Source organism: Saccostrea echinata, unplaced genomic scaffold (genome assembly GCF_033153115.1).
Source record: "Saccostrea echinata isolate AGI-Se365-2 ecotype Australia unplaced genomic scaffold, CSIRO_AGI_Sech_v1 ptg000033l, whole genome shotgun sequence".
Taxonomy (NCBI): Eukaryota; Metazoa; Mollusca; class Bivalvia; order Ostreida; family Ostreidae; genus Saccostrea; species Saccostrea echinata.
Genome location: NW_026889782.1, coordinates 19,961,388 through 19,978,433, shown reverse-complemented (window position 1 = coordinate 19,978,433; position 17,046 = coordinate 19,961,388). Strand labels below are relative to the sequence as shown.

At 32.5% G+C, this 17,046-nt stretch overlaps 2 protein-coding genes across 2 annotated transcripts; one reads left to right on the top strand and one right to left on the bottom strand.

Moving 5' to 3' along the window:
* The first annotated feature begins 5,812 nt into the window (after positions 1–5,812).
* On the top strand, positions 5,813–11,380 carry LOC133198732 (putative nuclease HARBI1). Its single transcript, XM_061334743.1, has 5 exons — positions 5,813–6,245; positions 6,637–6,749; positions 8,191–8,302; positions 8,835–9,208; positions 10,912–11,380. The coding sequence occupies exons 1-4, from the start codon at positions 5,819–5,821 to the stop codon at positions 9,206–9,208; spliced, it is 1,026 nt and encodes a 341-aa protein (XP_061190727.1). The 5' UTR covers positions 5,813–5,818; the 3' UTR covers positions 10,912–11,380.
* On the bottom strand, positions 10,760–12,951 carry LOC133199142 (myb/SANT-like DNA-binding domain-containing protein 3). The gene is made up of 4 exons (XM_061335009.1): positions 12,749–12,951; positions 11,614–11,681; positions 11,212–11,370; positions 10,760–11,076 (listed from the first exon to the last, which is right to left on the bottom strand). Exons 1-4 carry the CDS (start codon positions 12,949–12,951, stop codon positions 10,760–10,762), a joined length of 747 nt encoding a protein of 248 aa, XP_061190993.1.
* Positions 12,952–17,046: the final 4,095 nt, after the last annotated feature.

Below are 17,046 nucleotides of genomic sequence, written 5' to 3'. Positions count from 1 at the left end.
AGATTTTCTAGCACCCATACATCGTTTTATTCTTGTTTTGTAAGCATATTTGTAATCTGCGTGAAATGCAAGTTCAAGTTCTGTTAATTCACCCAAATAAAAATATTGGAACGTGGGGTACATTAATAACATATATACATTATATACAATCTGGACAGAGGTACATGTACATATACAAAACAAAAAGCATGACAGAAGATTAAATAAATAAAGAAGAGAGGGGAAAATATATCAAGGAAGACAGACAGCATCATTTATTTTTAGGATAAGCATACATATTTTTTTTCCAGCATTCTTTCGTTTTGAGTTGACATTAGTTCCATGAATTTAATAACATTCGGTCTGTGGGAATAATAATTGCCCATGTAATTTTTTTTTACATTAACTAAAGTTTTACATTCTAAGATATACTGAAATTCGTCAGCAGTTTGAGCATTATTACAAAGTGTACATATTTTATCGCACAGTGGTATACCATACCATCTTCCAGTCTCTACTGGTAGATGATGATTTGCAGTACGAAGTTTTATATATATTTTTCTAAGTTTAGGAGATAACTTATCAATATAATTTCCAAATCCGAAGTTTTGTTTAAAGATTCTGTAAATCTGTCTTTTTGAAGAATTATTTACATCACTAGACCACTTTTGAATAAATTGATCTTGTAATATTTGTTTTACATTAGCAGCTATCCATTTATAATCCATATTGACACCCTGTTCGTACCATACATTTGATAAACCACACATATTACATATTTTCTGTATGCAATCTAACCTTGAGTTTGTTAAATTTCCAACACAGTACAGTTTAAACATATGTTTGTATAAAACATTTACAATTTTATTTTGCGGGCCTGAAAACACTGGCACATCCTTGTGTTTTGTTGATATTCATTTGCACATGAAATTAAAATATAGTACACAATTTAATTGCAGTTGGCCGTAAGGTTCCATCAACACTGGCGGCTTTGAGATGTAATTGATGCCCTGATTGGATCAGATCCTTCGCCCGAGAAAATTACAAAGGAATGCAGCACTTTGTATGTACACCTCCATGTTTTTAACATTTTTCTTCAGTAATAATTATTTATAATCATACTGTTATCAAATTTAACACGAGGACAAATATAATTCTTTTCATTAATTCCAAGTATAAGAACATGAATTTTTTTCTGTTTTTTTTTTTTGGGGGGGGGGGGGGTTAATTATTCATGTATATTTTTATCATTTGAAATAACGTTATAAAATAAATGACTTTCACATCACTATCTCTTTTGTTAACAGGTTTTGCATTAGAGGGCTGAGCTTTCTAGCTGTTCCTTTCTTTCCGACCGACAAGTCATTTTGTGGGACTACTATGCACGTGATTTAAAATCAATGGATCTGCCACTTTGTGAAGCTTAGTTGTTGACAGATGCGTGATATGATGAACCTGAATATGTTTATTGTGACCCCCTTTTCACTAGGAAGATAAATTTTGTTAAACAGTGATTTTTGAGATTCGGTGATTGGATCCTGGATTTATGTTTGTTTTTAAAATACAGTTTAAAATTAATTCACTCAGGATCTTAATACTGAATTACAACTTACATATCTCGCAACTTGAATAAAAACTTTTATTAGAATTTGAAATGTATTTGTTTATAAAGCAAAATTCAATATGAATTCAACGTGATTTCAACCAAATATCAACATTTGTACAACCAAAAAATTTCAGCCAAAAGTCAACCTAATTTCAACCAATGTTCAAACTTTTCTCAATGTTGATATTTGACGTTGAAACAACGTTGAAGTTTCAACGTTGCCTCAACTTTGATTTCCAACCAAAATTCAACGATAAATCAACCAAAGTTCAACCCATTTTCAAAGTCTATTCAACATTGAAGATTGGCGTTGAAACAACGTTGATGTCTCAACGTTCCCTCAACTTTCATATACAACCAAAATTCAACGTTGATTCAACGTTGAAGTGCAACGTTGATTCAACGTTGAATCAACCTTGAAATGCCTGCTGGGTTATATCTTGTGTGAATGTAAATTTAGATGTGTACTTAAATATTTTGGACATTCATACCATGTGTGAAAGATACATGTATCGGTACATGTACCTGCAACCTTTATGTTCAATTTTGTGTGTCATTATTTTCTTAGTTATGATCCTTAAAACGCCCATTTTTTTTTTTTACCGTACGATTAATTCATCACCGAAAAATACAAGAGCAAAAGGATTGCGATAAATCATATTTCCTAAATAATAATCTGTTGTTTTCCAGTCTTCACCTATTGAAACTTGACTTCCACTAAGCAAAAGTTTTATATTCTGTTAAGACACAGTTTCTGGTTTAAACAAATCACATAATTCCTTTGACATAAATAAAGAAGTCTTTGTCAGATTTGAAAGAATATATTCTCTATATTCACAATATTATTTGTCGCTATTCCACACAACTGGATCATCTGTCTGTCATTATGGATAAACAGTAATCATAACCAACAGAAACAACATCTCAATGCTAAGCTATATGCTGTAGTGCTTGGACATTGATGTATTAGATAAAGCTTTCCTTTTGAGCATGAAACCGCATTTCCTATTATCAAACAGCCAAATAGTCCATACTTTTCATTCCATATGTGACTTTTGTTCTAGTTTTCAAGAGAATTTTTCTTCTGCATAATTCAAAATTTATGCATAATAGAAAAGCGTTTGCAACACAATGCTGAAGATTACTATTCCAAAACTGGATCACTTTGTTACCAATGTGGTTAACAGTGTTTTTGTACAAGACAAACAAATCCCAATCACCTACAAACACAATAATTCATCGCTGAATGATATAAGAGCAAAAGGTTTGCGATAAATCATATTTCCTTAAACAATGATCTTTCTTTAAAACCAAAATTCTTACATTCTTTTTAAAAATCGCTGTAGTTTACAGATTAGCTTCAATTCTTTAAAGGACATCATATTTTACTTGTAGTCATATATTTTGCCTCTATAAATGCTATTTAAAAAAATGATCAATTCTTTTGAATCTTTTTTAATGATTCTTTTTTTCAAAGCGTCTATTCAAAACTGGATTGCCTTTTTGCAAATTTTTATAAAATTAATTACAAAATATGGAAGCTACGTCAGCAAATGATCTGAGAAACATGTAAGTAGGCATTTGTGTTAGGTATATTAGCAATGGTTATACGCAAAATCAACTTTCGTCTTATGATACCCGAGGTTGATTTTCAAACAGTTTATTATATCTTTTAATTGCTCCAACTTACAAAAGAGTTATGAAGCTGATAGAAGCATTCTATTTTTCAAAATGCCTCTGTTATCATTTAAGGTGCTCAAAAGGAAATGAATTTCAGGAAATATTTTCTCAATTAGTACACTGCTTGAGGTCACTATTCCAAAATTGGATTACCTTGATGTGACGGTGATTAACAACATTCTATGATATCTAAAAAAAAAAATAATGAAATTCTTCATAAAGGGGTGATTATGAAAATGATACTGAAATGCATGAATTTCCTCTTCTTGACATAGTCATATATTCTCAAACGAATCCGTCTGTTGTTTACCAGTCTTCACCTATTGAATCTTTACTTCAACTAAGCACACGTTTTATATTCTGTTAAGACACAGTTTCTGGTTTAACATATCACATAATTCCTTTGACGTAACTAAAGAAGTCTTTGACAGATTTGAAAGAATATATTCTTTATATTCACAATATTATTTTTCGCTATTCCACACAACTGGATCATCTGTCTGTCATTATGGATAAACAGTAATAATAAGCAACAGAAACAACATCTCAATGCTAAGCTATATGCTGTAGTGCTTGGACATTGATGTATTAGATAAAGCTTTCCTTTTGAGCATGAAACCGCATTTCCTATTATCAAACAGCCAAATAGTCCATACTTTTCTTTCCATATGTGACTTTTGCTCCAGTTTTCAAGGGAATTTTTCTTCTGCATAATTCAAAAGTTATGCATAATAGAAAAGCATTGGCAACACAATGCTGAAGATTACTATTCCAAAACTGGATCACTTTGTTACCAATGCGGTTAACAGTGTTTTTGTACAAGACAAACAAAACCCAATCACCTACAAACACAATAATTCATCGCTGAATGATATAAGAGCAAAAGGTTTGCGATAAATCATATTTCCTTAAATAATAATCTGTGGTTTTCCAGTCTTCACCTATTGAAACTTAACTTCAACTAAGCAAAAGTTTTATATTCTGTTAAGACACAGTTTCTGGTTTTAACATATCACAAAAGTTATTTGACGTAACTAAAGAAGTCTTTGTCAGATTGGGAATTTTATGGCATGTCAAATTGCTGTAAATTTGACCCTAAATAATGAAAGTTTCATTATAATTTGTTCAAATTAAGTTTATTTAAGCCAAAAACAAATCAAATACTACGAGGGGTTATCAAAAAGTTCATGGACTGATGCGATAAAATTAATACTATGTAGTCTGTGCTTTCAAAATTTATGAAAAACTTAAATCAACAAAAGTTCAAGAAATGTTGAAAATTTTAACTTGATACGTTGATAATTTGCCAAATTATTCTAAAATAAAAAAGACATTATATGATCACCCGGCGCAGTCGCCGTTTAGTTTCATGACGTCCGACAACGTCATTGTTTCTAAATGTCCACTCCGTCTACCTTATACACTTATCTTGATGTGATTACCTGGAATTGAGTAAAGACTTAAGTCCATCTTGTTTATGTGACTTTACAATGTCATGAACAGCTGCTTTCAATGCATATAATATTATAAATGTATCTATACATAAGGAAAGATCCTCACTTGATTATACCAGAATACTTAGCTTGATGGAGTTCAATTTCTACCACACATGATCAACGTCACTTTTCGACGTGACTGATTTTTGACACCCTCACTACAAATTGACTTTAACTGTGCATCTTTCATCTCTCTGAAACTTTTTGGCTGGTTAAAACGAGCACTCTGGATGTGTTTTATTTTTCTGTAGCCCGTTTAAACATTCCCTAGGTCTATACCAGTTTTTCCAGGTGCGAAACTTTAAAGAATGTTGGAAACAGAAACCCCTCCCCCTTTTTGACGTCATTTTTAAGCCCTTAATTGTTTGTACACTCCATATAAATTTACGATAAAATTTCATAGAATTTACAGAATGGGGTAAAAATTGCAAATTTTACGGAAGAATTGTGTTGTACCACATGCCTGGATTAACCGGATTTTTTGACAATAAATGCTCATATCAAAAGAGTTTTTCTCAGTTACACTCAGGTAGAAAAATTGTCATATTTGAGGTTGCGCCGCTTGGACATACCATTGCTTACAAAAACAATAACAATTTATTAAAAAATAAAACTTATGATTTATGGTTTATTCTATCGATAGAAAAGATGATGCTAACTAAATGTATTAAAATTCATTGATGTACCTAAAGCGGTTTTAATTTTATGGCGCTAGTCCACGAACTTTTTGATAACCCCTCGTATGTATATATATCACAAGGTCTAAGAAATTGATTACATTATTTGTTTCTTTGTATTTCCTTTGTGCAATGGTGCGTTCACGCAAGGAAAGGGAGAGAGTAAGGGAGATCTGGCTCCGGGGCCATAAAACTTAGCCAGCTCACTTTTGAGATCAGAATTTGAGACGGTCTCAGATTTTGGTCTCAGTCTCAAGTTAGGTGTGCCATAAAAAATTCCTGTCTCAGTCTCACTTTCTTAGTTTGGTCTCACTTTTGAGCTCAAAATTTAAGACAAGTATAAATGTGTCTAACTTCGAAGATTTTTGCTCACTTTCAATATGGCGTCTTATGGGGCAAGATTGAACCTTTATAAAATCATACAGCAAAGGAGGAAGGCACCTAAACCACGAGTTTTCCGTGATCGGTCGAACCCTTTGGAGGATATGGAGGAGGAGGAGGTATTTTCTCGCTTTCGCTTTCGACCGGAGACCATTTTATTCCTTGTCGGCATGTTATACAACGACCTTAACCATCCAACAGAGAGGAACCTGGCGCTCCCCCCTTTATTACAGGTTCTTGCAGCACTGAGGTTCCTTGCCACGGGTTCTTTTTACATCCTTGTGGGAGAATCCTTGGGCATTGCCAAATCAACGACTGGACGCGCTGCTCGCTATGTTTGTCGCTTGTTGGCGAACATGGTCGGTACATACATTCGTTTCCCTGCAGACACCTCAACTTTCAAGAAAAAGTTTTTCGATATTGCAGGTTGGTTTGATACGGAACTTTTCTACTTTCATTTTGTCAGTCAATAATACGGTTACGGGGTAATTCGTTCCTATGTACATGTTTCTACAGTATAATATCGACTATTTAGAATGAAGTCCATAAATGTATAATGTATTCCAAAATAAAAATATATATTTTCATACAATATATATCGGTCATTGTTAAACTTTGCTTTGTTCTATGTATAAGTGATACTATATGGCAGTTTTCTAAACATCTAAGGTAACACGTAAATATTCACGATTTACCTCCCCTTTGTTTACAAACAAAATGAACATGTGTCAGTGACCGTGTTGTAAAGAAAGAAACAAGAAAGAAGAAAAATGTGAAATTGGGGTATTTGTTTTATTTGAGCACAATATTTTTAAAGGATTTCCAAATGTTGTTGGCTGTGTTGACGGGACGCAGATTAAAATCAAGGCACCCAGTGAGAATGAAGGAGACTTCATTAACAGAAAAGGTTTTCATTCGCTAAATGTTCAGGTAATTTAGAAATGTGATTTAAAAAAAAAATAACAACTTGAGGAAGTGGCATCCTGTTGAGGTGCATTTTAATAATTAAATAAATATTGTTCTGATGTAACCTGTTTAAATATTAGATTTTAATTTTTTTCCCCACTGAATCAAGTCATCTTAATTTTCCCCAGTCACTATATATATCTGCTACAGAGGTATGTCCTTAACATCTCTGTGGTATTAGTCACTTTCAGTATGTGCATGGAAAGAGTGTCAGTTCAAGTCTGACCATACGTGCATACAGGGATCAATCCTCCTCCACTTCACTTAATGCAAAACCTTAAAATATATTTTTTACCATCAAAATTGTGGCATATTTCTGTCATCACTAGTCAGATGTTTACGTCAACTTGTCAGATGTTTACGTCAACTTGTCAGATGTTTGTGTCAACTTGTCAGATGTTTGTGTCAACTTGTCAGATGTATATGTTGACTTGTCAGATATTTATGTCAATTTGTCAGATAAAAAACACCAAGACCAGAAACTTGGTATTTTGTTATATTACAACATTTTAAAGCCACGTACTAGCTGACATACCTATACTTGTCATCATAATATCTGACAAGTTGACATAATTTTCTGACAAGTAAATATATTTTTCTGACAAGTCGATATCATTATCTGACAAGTTTACATAATTTTCTGACAAGTTGGCTTATCAGATGTTATGTCAACTTGTCAGATAATGAAGTTGACTAGTAGAATATTATGTTGACTTGTCAGAAAATTATGTCGACTTGTCAGATAATATATTAACTTGTCAGATCTTTATGTTGACTTGTCAGATAATATATTAACTTGTCAGATCTTTATGTTGACTTGTCAGATATTTATGTGGACTTGTCAGAAAAATATGTTAAATTGTCAAGTGATGGCCTAAACTGGGCATGGACACATTTTCATATTGAATTTCTAAACATATGAACATGGTGAATAAGTGACAAGTTAACAAAAAGATCTGACAAGTCGACATAATTAACTGACAAGACAACAAAAAGATTTGACAAAATTATCTGACAAGGAGGGGGGGGGGGCAGAAATATGCCACCATACATCTGAGATATAAATAACATTAGGTTATTATTGTCTTTGTTTGCTATTGATAGATGAATTATGTTTGTAAAATTGAAAATAGTAACATGACTATTTGGAAAGTTGCTATTTGCCTGCTTTTTCATATTCTACAAATATAAATATTTATTTAATATCAATATTTGATACTCTAATTTCCTTTTTAATGGAAAACTCTTAGCAATATATGTTATCATGGTTATGTCTTACCCATTTTTTTTTTTTTTTTTTTTTTTTTTTACACAATTTAAAGATTATTAATGAACAATATTATAGGGTCATATATTTTTTATTGAACAGTCCATTCATTATAATGAATTGATCATTTAATTTCAGATGATATGCGGACCAAAGTTCCTAATTACAAATGTTGTAGCCAAATGGCCAGGATCTGTGCATGATTCTAGAATCTTTAGAGAATCTGCTATCTGCAGAGAGTTTGAGAATGGTAGGATAGTTTGTTATCATTTTGTCCATAAAGCAAATCTAGCACAATCTCTTGGTTTAGCTAAATAGCTTGATAGCAATTCAAAATTGCTTGATTTAGAAATTTTAGAATATTTTTTTCTTTAAAGTTCATTTTTTTCAGTATGTGAAAAAAGTCGCACTTTGGAGCAATGTGAAAAGTTTCAACTTTGAACTCACAGTTCTGCATGTAAAAATCATGAAAATATAATAATCCATATGAGTATTCACAAACCTTGCAACTTTTTTCTATTTTTCTATTTGTTATTTTAAACAAAGCATATTAAACTGTTAGATGTGAAAAACCATATTGGAATAGCTTCATCATGCTATTTTGAATAGCATACTTAGTAACTCAAGCTATATATATTGCTAAATGAAGAGATTGTGTTGGACCTCTTGATAACCAATTACTAAATTGTATTTTTTTTTTTTTGGAGTAGCAGAACAATTTCAAGACAAATATGACACAATGTACTCTATAATTTTAAAACTCCTTTATGTATTTGTTTAAGGACACATTCAAGGTCTTCTTTTGGGGGATTCAGGATATGCCTTAAAGACCTACCTGATGACCCCATACCTGAATCCTGCAGCAGATTTTATGCAGCGCTATAACAATGCACACTGCAGGACACGTGTTCTTATTGAACAAACTTTTGGGATCTTAAAACGTCGATTTTCCTGTCTACATACTGAACTTCGACTTACACCTGAGAGGGCATGTGTTGCAGTTGTTGCCTGTTGCGTCCTGCACAACATTGGAATTATTCGGGGCGATATTATACAGAACCCTCTGTTGGAGGAAGAAGAGGACTGGGTGGATCCTGGTGCCATGGGTGCTGATGGCAAGACAGTACGGGATCACATTGCCCACAATTATTTTTAGGTATAACCATAAATTGGCACTTCTAGTATTTGCAATTAAACAATGTACTATTTGCAGTGAATATGATTTTCCAACAGCAATATTTAACTTAAAATTTGATGATTGTAAAGGTGTGTTACTGCATCCCTTAATTTGAGTAAATTGCAAATCATGGCCAAAATGTATGATCTCCTCCCTTTTTGGAGGAGAGAGCTATATGCAGACTCTGTGGGTGCATGGAGGTGATTATTTGGATTGCGATTTTAAATTTAAATACAAAAGAGTAGCATCTGAATCAATTTGAAGGTATTTATATTTTTTCTGGAACATAAATAATACAGACATCTCTTTCTACAGAAATAGCCAACTTAATGGCAAATACATATACACTGTAATATACACTGATAAGAGCATCAAATTTTTGCTGTCATATTCACATATGTGCAATCAATGCTAAAGCATTAATAAGAAATATAAATATTCTTATGTATTTTCTCATGAATATTTTGCATAGATATGTACATATACCCACAAACAAAAAATAGCTACTATGGAGTTGAAATTGGGAATCAAATTTTGCAAAATGCATGTTTAAAACATGCATTTTGTAAAATTTGATCAATACAGGAAAAAAAATCTTTCAGAAAGCAAGGCCATGTTAGTCATAAGTCTTATAATTATTCTTAAAGCATCCTATGCTGTATGGTTTTGTAACAAACCTTTTTTAAAGGGGCACAAAAAAAATTCATTTGAATGCCATGAAGTTGGGGGATATTTATGATGATAATTTTTGTCATGTCAGTGTTGTAACTGAAGATGCTGGAATAATCTTGGGTTAAGTTCCATACCTACCCTCAAGTAAAGCAATCTTTGTGATTATACAATTTTTGCTTGAACTTTCAGTAAGGCGTGAGGTTCTCGGATATACATACTTAGCATCTCTCAAATAGTGACCTAGATTCTCATTGGTTGCCAGATTAGCTCATCGATACTGAAATTTACACAGCTTTTCATTCATTAATACACATGGGATAAAAATGGAACAAATTTCAACGAGTGACGCAAGGAACTAATGACATCGTTTCTTACAGTAAAGAGGTGTGGCTTATGTCATCTCATCATTTGTCAACAACAATCTAAAGTTGCTAATGTTATTAATTTCTTAACCAATGAGAATCTAGGTCACCATTTGAGAATGTATGGCCGAGAATGTCACACCTTACTGAAAGTTCAAGCAGAAAAGAGAATTGTACTAAGTATGAGCTTCTAATGTTCTCCATTACATGATATGGTAAGGACAGGAATTTATACATTTTTCTAAAAGTGACCTTGAACTTGATCAAATGACCTGGGTCAAAGTCATAACACACCAACAAGTCACAAGCAATCTTTTTATACCAGTTATGAGCCTCTTGTGTACCTCCATTACAAAGTTACAGACATGATCACTTGGACAGACAGACGGACATGGTGATTCCTACCCCCCCCCCCCCAAAAAAAAAATCTATTTGCAGGGGGTATAATAATATTCTATGTAAAATAATTTGTAATCTGCTTGTAAAAATCTTGAGGCTAGAATTCAGAAAACTGTGATAATGAAGGTAGGGAGAAATTGCATGATTTAAGAGTGTTCTTTTTTAATTCTATCAACTCTATTTCTGATGAAACTTTCTGCATCTTCAGCTTAATATAATCCATTTCTAATTTTATTTTCTCTTTCTCAGCCTCAAGGACTTCCAGATGGATGGTGTCTGTGTCCCTTGTCCTTTTCTTCTTTCCTGATCCAGCTGTCAAACTTGTGGAAGGGAGACAGGAGCCATTCACTGCACCCAGAGTTGAACAGACAGGTTTTGAGGGCCCTGGTTCACTCTGCAGAACTGGCTGCTCAACTGAAATAAAATCAAAATATATATTTCCTCAAATAAATTACAGTCATTCAAACATTAATGAATATTACTTGGAGTTTGTCTTATTTTAAATTTTCAGATAGGTACTAAATGCATCTTGGAACATTTTTTTTTTACCTGTTTCAGTGGCTGGAGTGTCAAATCCTCCATCTATACCCTCTAATGAGGGTCTTCCTGAAAGGAAGGACAACATTGCTTCATCCATAGGTGAAGGTGATGGGGGCTTTGGACCTCCTCCTGTTGCTGGGTATCTGCCAGCACTGTTTATTTTCTTTGCTGTTCAAAAATATCATAGATTGATCAAAATAGTTTTAAGACTGTTTTTGAAATTGAATATTAAGCATATAATAGAATATAATTAATATTAATCATTAAATGAACATATAGAAGGATTATAAACATAATTATTGAATTTTTAATTATTACATTTATATAACCATGCATTCTTAAACTTGAATGAGGTAGCAATATCTTAAAACTGTGTAAGATATCTTTTAAAATTTTAACTAATTAAATTACCTCTTTGTTTCAAATTAGACCATTGCTTCTTGGTCTGTTTCACTGTCCTTTTTTTAAAGACTCCCTTGCTATAAAGATTAAATTTCCACAATAAATTGACAATTAATTATTGTACATATTTTTGAGCTTAATCATCTTTCTGGAAATTTTGAATAAAAATGTATGTAAAATTGTTGCAGAGAATGATAAGGATTTGGCACACTTGAGTTTAAATGGAATTAACCAATACATAATTATATTTCTTTATGTACATGTGTATAAATTAAAATATAAATCACATTAAATTTCTCTGTTTTTATTTCCCTTTTTACTTGAGACAGAGACCCTTTTTACAAAAGAACTTATGACAAAGACCAAAAACTCAAGTTTATTTTAAAATTGTGCAAAATTAATGTTTCTGTTTAAAATTGCTTGCACAAAAATACCTTTTTATATTCCTTTTAAAAATATTAGAACCATTTTAGCATTAAAAATCTTAAGTTTTTTCGTAAAACTAGGTTCTGTTAGTTTCAAATAGCCTAAATGTCATTAGTACAAATATGTAAGGGTAGCGAATAAATAAGACACCGACTTGGATACATGTGACGCAATTTATAAACATAACAGCTATATATATATTTAGGGGAAAACCAAGAAATTCAAACGTACAAAGCTGAAACGTTTTGTTGTAAGACTGATACAATTGAGATTTATTCGCTATTGAATCTATAAAAGAGATATATTATGTAAAAATTTGTTTCCGAAATTTCGTGCAAAATGAGTACTTGCAAATTTAAAGTAATTATGCTTTTTTTTTTTTTTTTTGGGGGGGGGGGGGAGTTTTCTTCTTTACATTAGCATGATATTAGTCTAAAAAGTTGTTTAATATACATGAATTACTTTTAAACAAATTAAAAAAGATACTTCTAGAGGGCAGTTTCAAAAACAAAGAATGAAGATATGCAATACGTTAAAAATAGCTAAAATTAATTGTTATAGCCTGTAATTAATGTTATTCGTAAGTTCTTATATAACACGGGTTTCTGCATGGACAGTAAAAATATCTACGATAAATCATGTGTCTTCGAGAAGAAAAACGTGTTCATGCATTTTTTTTTATAAACATTTTTTTTATTAAAATTAATTATAAACTTACGCATTCACTGCAGCCGTGATCTCTTCCCAAGCCCTGTTTTTCTCCGCTTTACCGGACTGAGCCCCTTTAAACTTCCCGTCTAGGACATCGCCCCGCTTTGACGCTTCCTCAATGAGGATTTCCTTTTCCAATTTTGACCAAAAGGGTTCATTACTGCTTTCAGCGTTTTTCGTAAGTAAAAATGATATGTCCTCCTCAGCCATATTTACGTTTTGCAAGAACGGACGCTGGAGGTAACGTAAATTACGTCAGAATGGTCAAAATGACGTAACAATTAAATTCTTATGAAAAGAAAACAAAAAACAAAGAAAAGTTTGATAATACTTTTATTTTTTAAAAAGATTGCGCAATACCTAGTGGGCGTGGCATTGTCACATGTAAACAATATCCCACAATTCATTTAATATCCTGCTTGGTTTTGGTCTCAGTTTCTGTCTCAAGTGAGAAAATTTAAAATGAGCTCAGTCTCCCTTTATGGCACACTAAAAGTGAGACGATCTAAGTTAAGCCCGGAATCTGAGATTTTTAGATTGATCTCAAAAGTGAGCTGGCTAAGTTTTATGGCCCCGGAGCCTGCTCCCCTGGGGCCCGTTTCATTAAAAGTCGTAAGTTTTGGACCTAACTTTCTATATTTAACAAAAACGTGCAGCATGGGTCATACTAAACAATTAAGTTTTTCAAACACCATCTAATGTCATGTTTTCACAACTTGACTGGATGCCTCTATCAGATTACTTCATTTGTCTATAGAAAAGTCAATTTATAGTTTATAATTTATAAAGTTTAAACATGGACTTATGTGAGATATTACTTATTAGCCAGAGGCAAACAAGAAATTCTAATTTAAATCTTTTGTATGTACCCAAGGCAAAAGCTGAGTATTTTAATAGATCTTTCAGTGTATATGCATGTGGAATACTATAATGAATGAAATTTCTAGACATCCAACTAGTTTAATGTGTTTTAAGAGAAATCTGCGAGATTATTAGAGATTATTCATATTACACATGGTAACTGTTAATTAGCACAAAGGCATCCCATACCAAACCATTCTCACAATTTGCTCATGAGCAGCTCACGTGAGGACTAACCAGATTTCCTCACCTGAGTTGCTCACGTGAGTCTCATGTGCAATTTAACATGCAAATTAGGTGAAATGCTCACGTGAGCAGGGTTCTGCACATTAGCATTTTTTGCTCATGTGAGGAATCATTTTGCTCACCTAGAATATTGCTCACATGAGTCTCATGAGGCTCATGAGACTCATGTGCAACAATTGCTCACTTGGAACAAGCAACAATAGAACAAAATTCAGATTACAAACATTATATAATTATGTAATTCTAAAATGTGATTCTTCAATTACATTTTAAATACTCTTTAGCAACATGTACATGTAAATAGATGCATGCATAATTACGTTCAGTGAACTTCATCTTTTAAACTTAAAATGAAATAAAAATTTAAATTAAATTATTTTAATTATGTACAGTACACATCAATCAAGGTATTATTATCCAATAGTTCCATTTCCAGTAGATTAACATAGAACATCAAATGTAAATGTCTAGTTAACATTTTTGACTGCACTAGTACTAGATGGTTTTAAGTTGTCTTGGAGGCTAAGTAGATGTTTCTTCCTTTGCTGAATTTATGAGTGGCAGTCATACTTGGGTTTAAAATAATAATCCAGTGGTACGTCATAAGAATCATAATCAATTCATCCTGTTCCATTCTTTTTCCTTGCATTTCCTTTAAATGAGTGCCAACATCAGAACTCCGTCATGTATGCAAGCTCAGCTATAGGGTACATGATTAATCTGCAGATCCTTTGATTCCAAATTTTATCTGCAAAAAATTTGAAGTTATAATAAGTTAGTATATTTTCAATGTTCCGTTGGTCATGAAAAGCCAGTCAATAGAAAAATCATATGCATCAATATTTAATTAGCAACTTAAATACTTGTAATTCATAGAATACCACACTGAGACTGTCAATTGTACACTCTGACCTAATCTGTTCTTACCATATTTATAGTTCTTAATTAAACTGTAATTCCTGATAACATTCTGCATTAAATATATCAAACTTAAATGCACTGATAATTAACATATAAACATATATTTTTTTTTAATTAGTAATATCTGAAATGAGAGGGGGGATAATAAATTTCAAAGCACTTACCCTATTCTCAGATCAGCATATCTTTGAAATTTTCCTTCATTGTGGCTGCACCATGGTAATATCTAATTGATCTTTAATCATTTCCTCATCCCATGGACATACTGGATACATTTGTAACTTTTAAAGGTTAGCATCTAGTTCAATATGGTGATGACATGTATTTCCAAAAGCATATTTCAGTTCTTCACTGTATTAATCCATATACTTTCAATGTCCCTCACAAACATTTTGTATTGAAATTTTGAACTGGTCTTAGAAGGCGCACAAATCCTAACTGGCTCTCCTCATTGGATACTGCCCCACCTTAAGTAACAGTGGGGGACACAACAGGTTGTTTAAGTAGAGGAAAGCATTTTCAAATTGATGGGAGATGAAGATTAGAAGCTCAAGAAATGAAGAATTTATTCCTGCCTGGTCCCCAATCATTTGTGATGCTATCATCAGGAAGTGTTAACACTTAACACATGGTCAATTTGTAATAAAGGCTTGGGAAAGCTTGGACCACATAGAGTGTCAAAGTATTGTATTTCCTCACGTGAGCCTCACGTGAGGAATTGAGACTTGTAAATCTTTGGTTTTGGTTCTACTTGTAATACTGAATTTTGACTATGTCCAATTTCCTCACCTCTTGCTCACCTCTTGCTCACGTGAGAAAACTGAACTTAGAAAAATCACTACCAATGCTATATCTTAAATTAGGCTGTTCTTAGGTGAGCAAATTGAATAGACTTTTGCTCATGAGCATTGAGGTGAGCATAATTTTGCACATGTGCATTTTGGTTCGTATTTTCCTCCCTAACAGAGACTAACAATCTGCACATGAGCAAAATCCAATTCTACCTAATTTGCATACATTTCTTACTAGATTCTCATGTGAGTCTCATGAGCTGCTCATGAGCATTTGTTAGAATGTTTGGTACGGGATAGAGATTATCCATTTGTGGAATATACATATATATTTGTATAGTTATGTTGAACATTGTGAGGATTAAAAATACATGAATAAAAATTTGCTAAAAGTTTTTGTTTTTATCACTTTTATGTTTGGCAATGTTTCATAATAATAGGAGATAAGTGTTACAGTATAACACAAAAGGCAGTATAAGCCCTCTTCTAATCTAGAATAATCCTTAGATACAAAAAACAGTACTGGAGGTTACACCGGATGGCCATTAAAGAAGATGATATGATTTGAGAGAGAATGCAATGTAAATAAATATAGAAGGAAGAAGGGAGAAGAAATTGTCCCCTTAACGCAAAAAAATAATAATGAAAGTTTTTTGACAGAAAAAGAAGAAACTTTTTGGCAAGGGAGACCCCTGCGCCATGACATTTAGGTACTGGAGGATCAAGCCCCCTATGCTTATTCTGTGCCACGCACATTTAACATTTCTTGATGCAGAGTATGCATGTATGGATACAGTGGTTCATATTTTTTCTATCATCCATCAGTCAGTCAGTCCTGTTCTTGTCAGTACAACTCCTCTGAATATGCTCAACAGAATTTCATGAAACTTTGTAGTTAATAAGGAAATAATGTGCATATTCGCAGGCAATGTTGATTCCATTTTTTTCTGGGAGTTATGCCCTCTTTGAACTTAGAAAATTACACCTTTCTCAAAATTATTTGGGCTTATTACTTTGTACAACTAGATAAAAAATACAATATATCAAATATTTTATTGGCACAAACACAATTTCAGTAACTGGTAAAGGCCCATACAGAACATAGTAATAAGCATGATAGTACAGTAGAACACAACTAGAATACAAACAATTGGTGTAGCAAATAATGTAGTGTACTCATCAGATACTAAATGATTCATAACAATGTAGTTACTCATTTATAGCTAAAACATTTTTTCTAATATCAGATATTTGACATAAAAATGAAGATAATATTTTAAGAACCCTTTTACAACTGGTTTTCATCAATAACTTTAACAAATTGTCATTATTATGGATTGTTTGGTTGAAAATAGGTAAAGTAGATATTTCTGTTTTGAATATTTTTCTCTGTGCTTCATATTTCGGACAGAGCAAAATGATTTTCATCCTCAATATCAAGGTTTTGACACACTTTACACAACCTATCATTTTATTAATATATTTT

Coding starts and splice junctions, on each gene's coding strand:
- LOC133198732 (XM_061334743.1), top strand. CDS start 5,819: ATGGCGTCTTATGGGGCAAGATTGAACCTTTATAAAATCATACAGCAA. Junction 6,246..6,636: donor AAAGTTTTTCGATATTGCAG/GTTGGTTTGATA, acceptor ATATTTTTAAAG/GATTTCCAAATGTTGTTGGC. Junction 8,303..8,834: donor CTGCAGAGAGTTTGAGAATG/GTAGGATAGTTT, acceptor TATTTGTTTAAG/GACACATTCAAGGTCTTCTT.
- LOC133199142 (XM_061335009.1), bottom strand. CDS start 12,951: ATGGCTGAGGAGGACATATCATTTTTACTTACGAAAAACGCTGAAAGC. Junction 11,682..12,748: donor ATCACGGCTGCAGTGAATGC/GTAAGTTTATAA, acceptor TAATCTTTATAG/CAAGGGAGTCTTTAAAAAAA. Junction 11,077..11,211: donor CACTCCAGCCACTGAAACAG/GTAAAAAAAAAA, acceptor ATTTTATTTCAG/TTGAGCAGCCAGTTCTGCAG.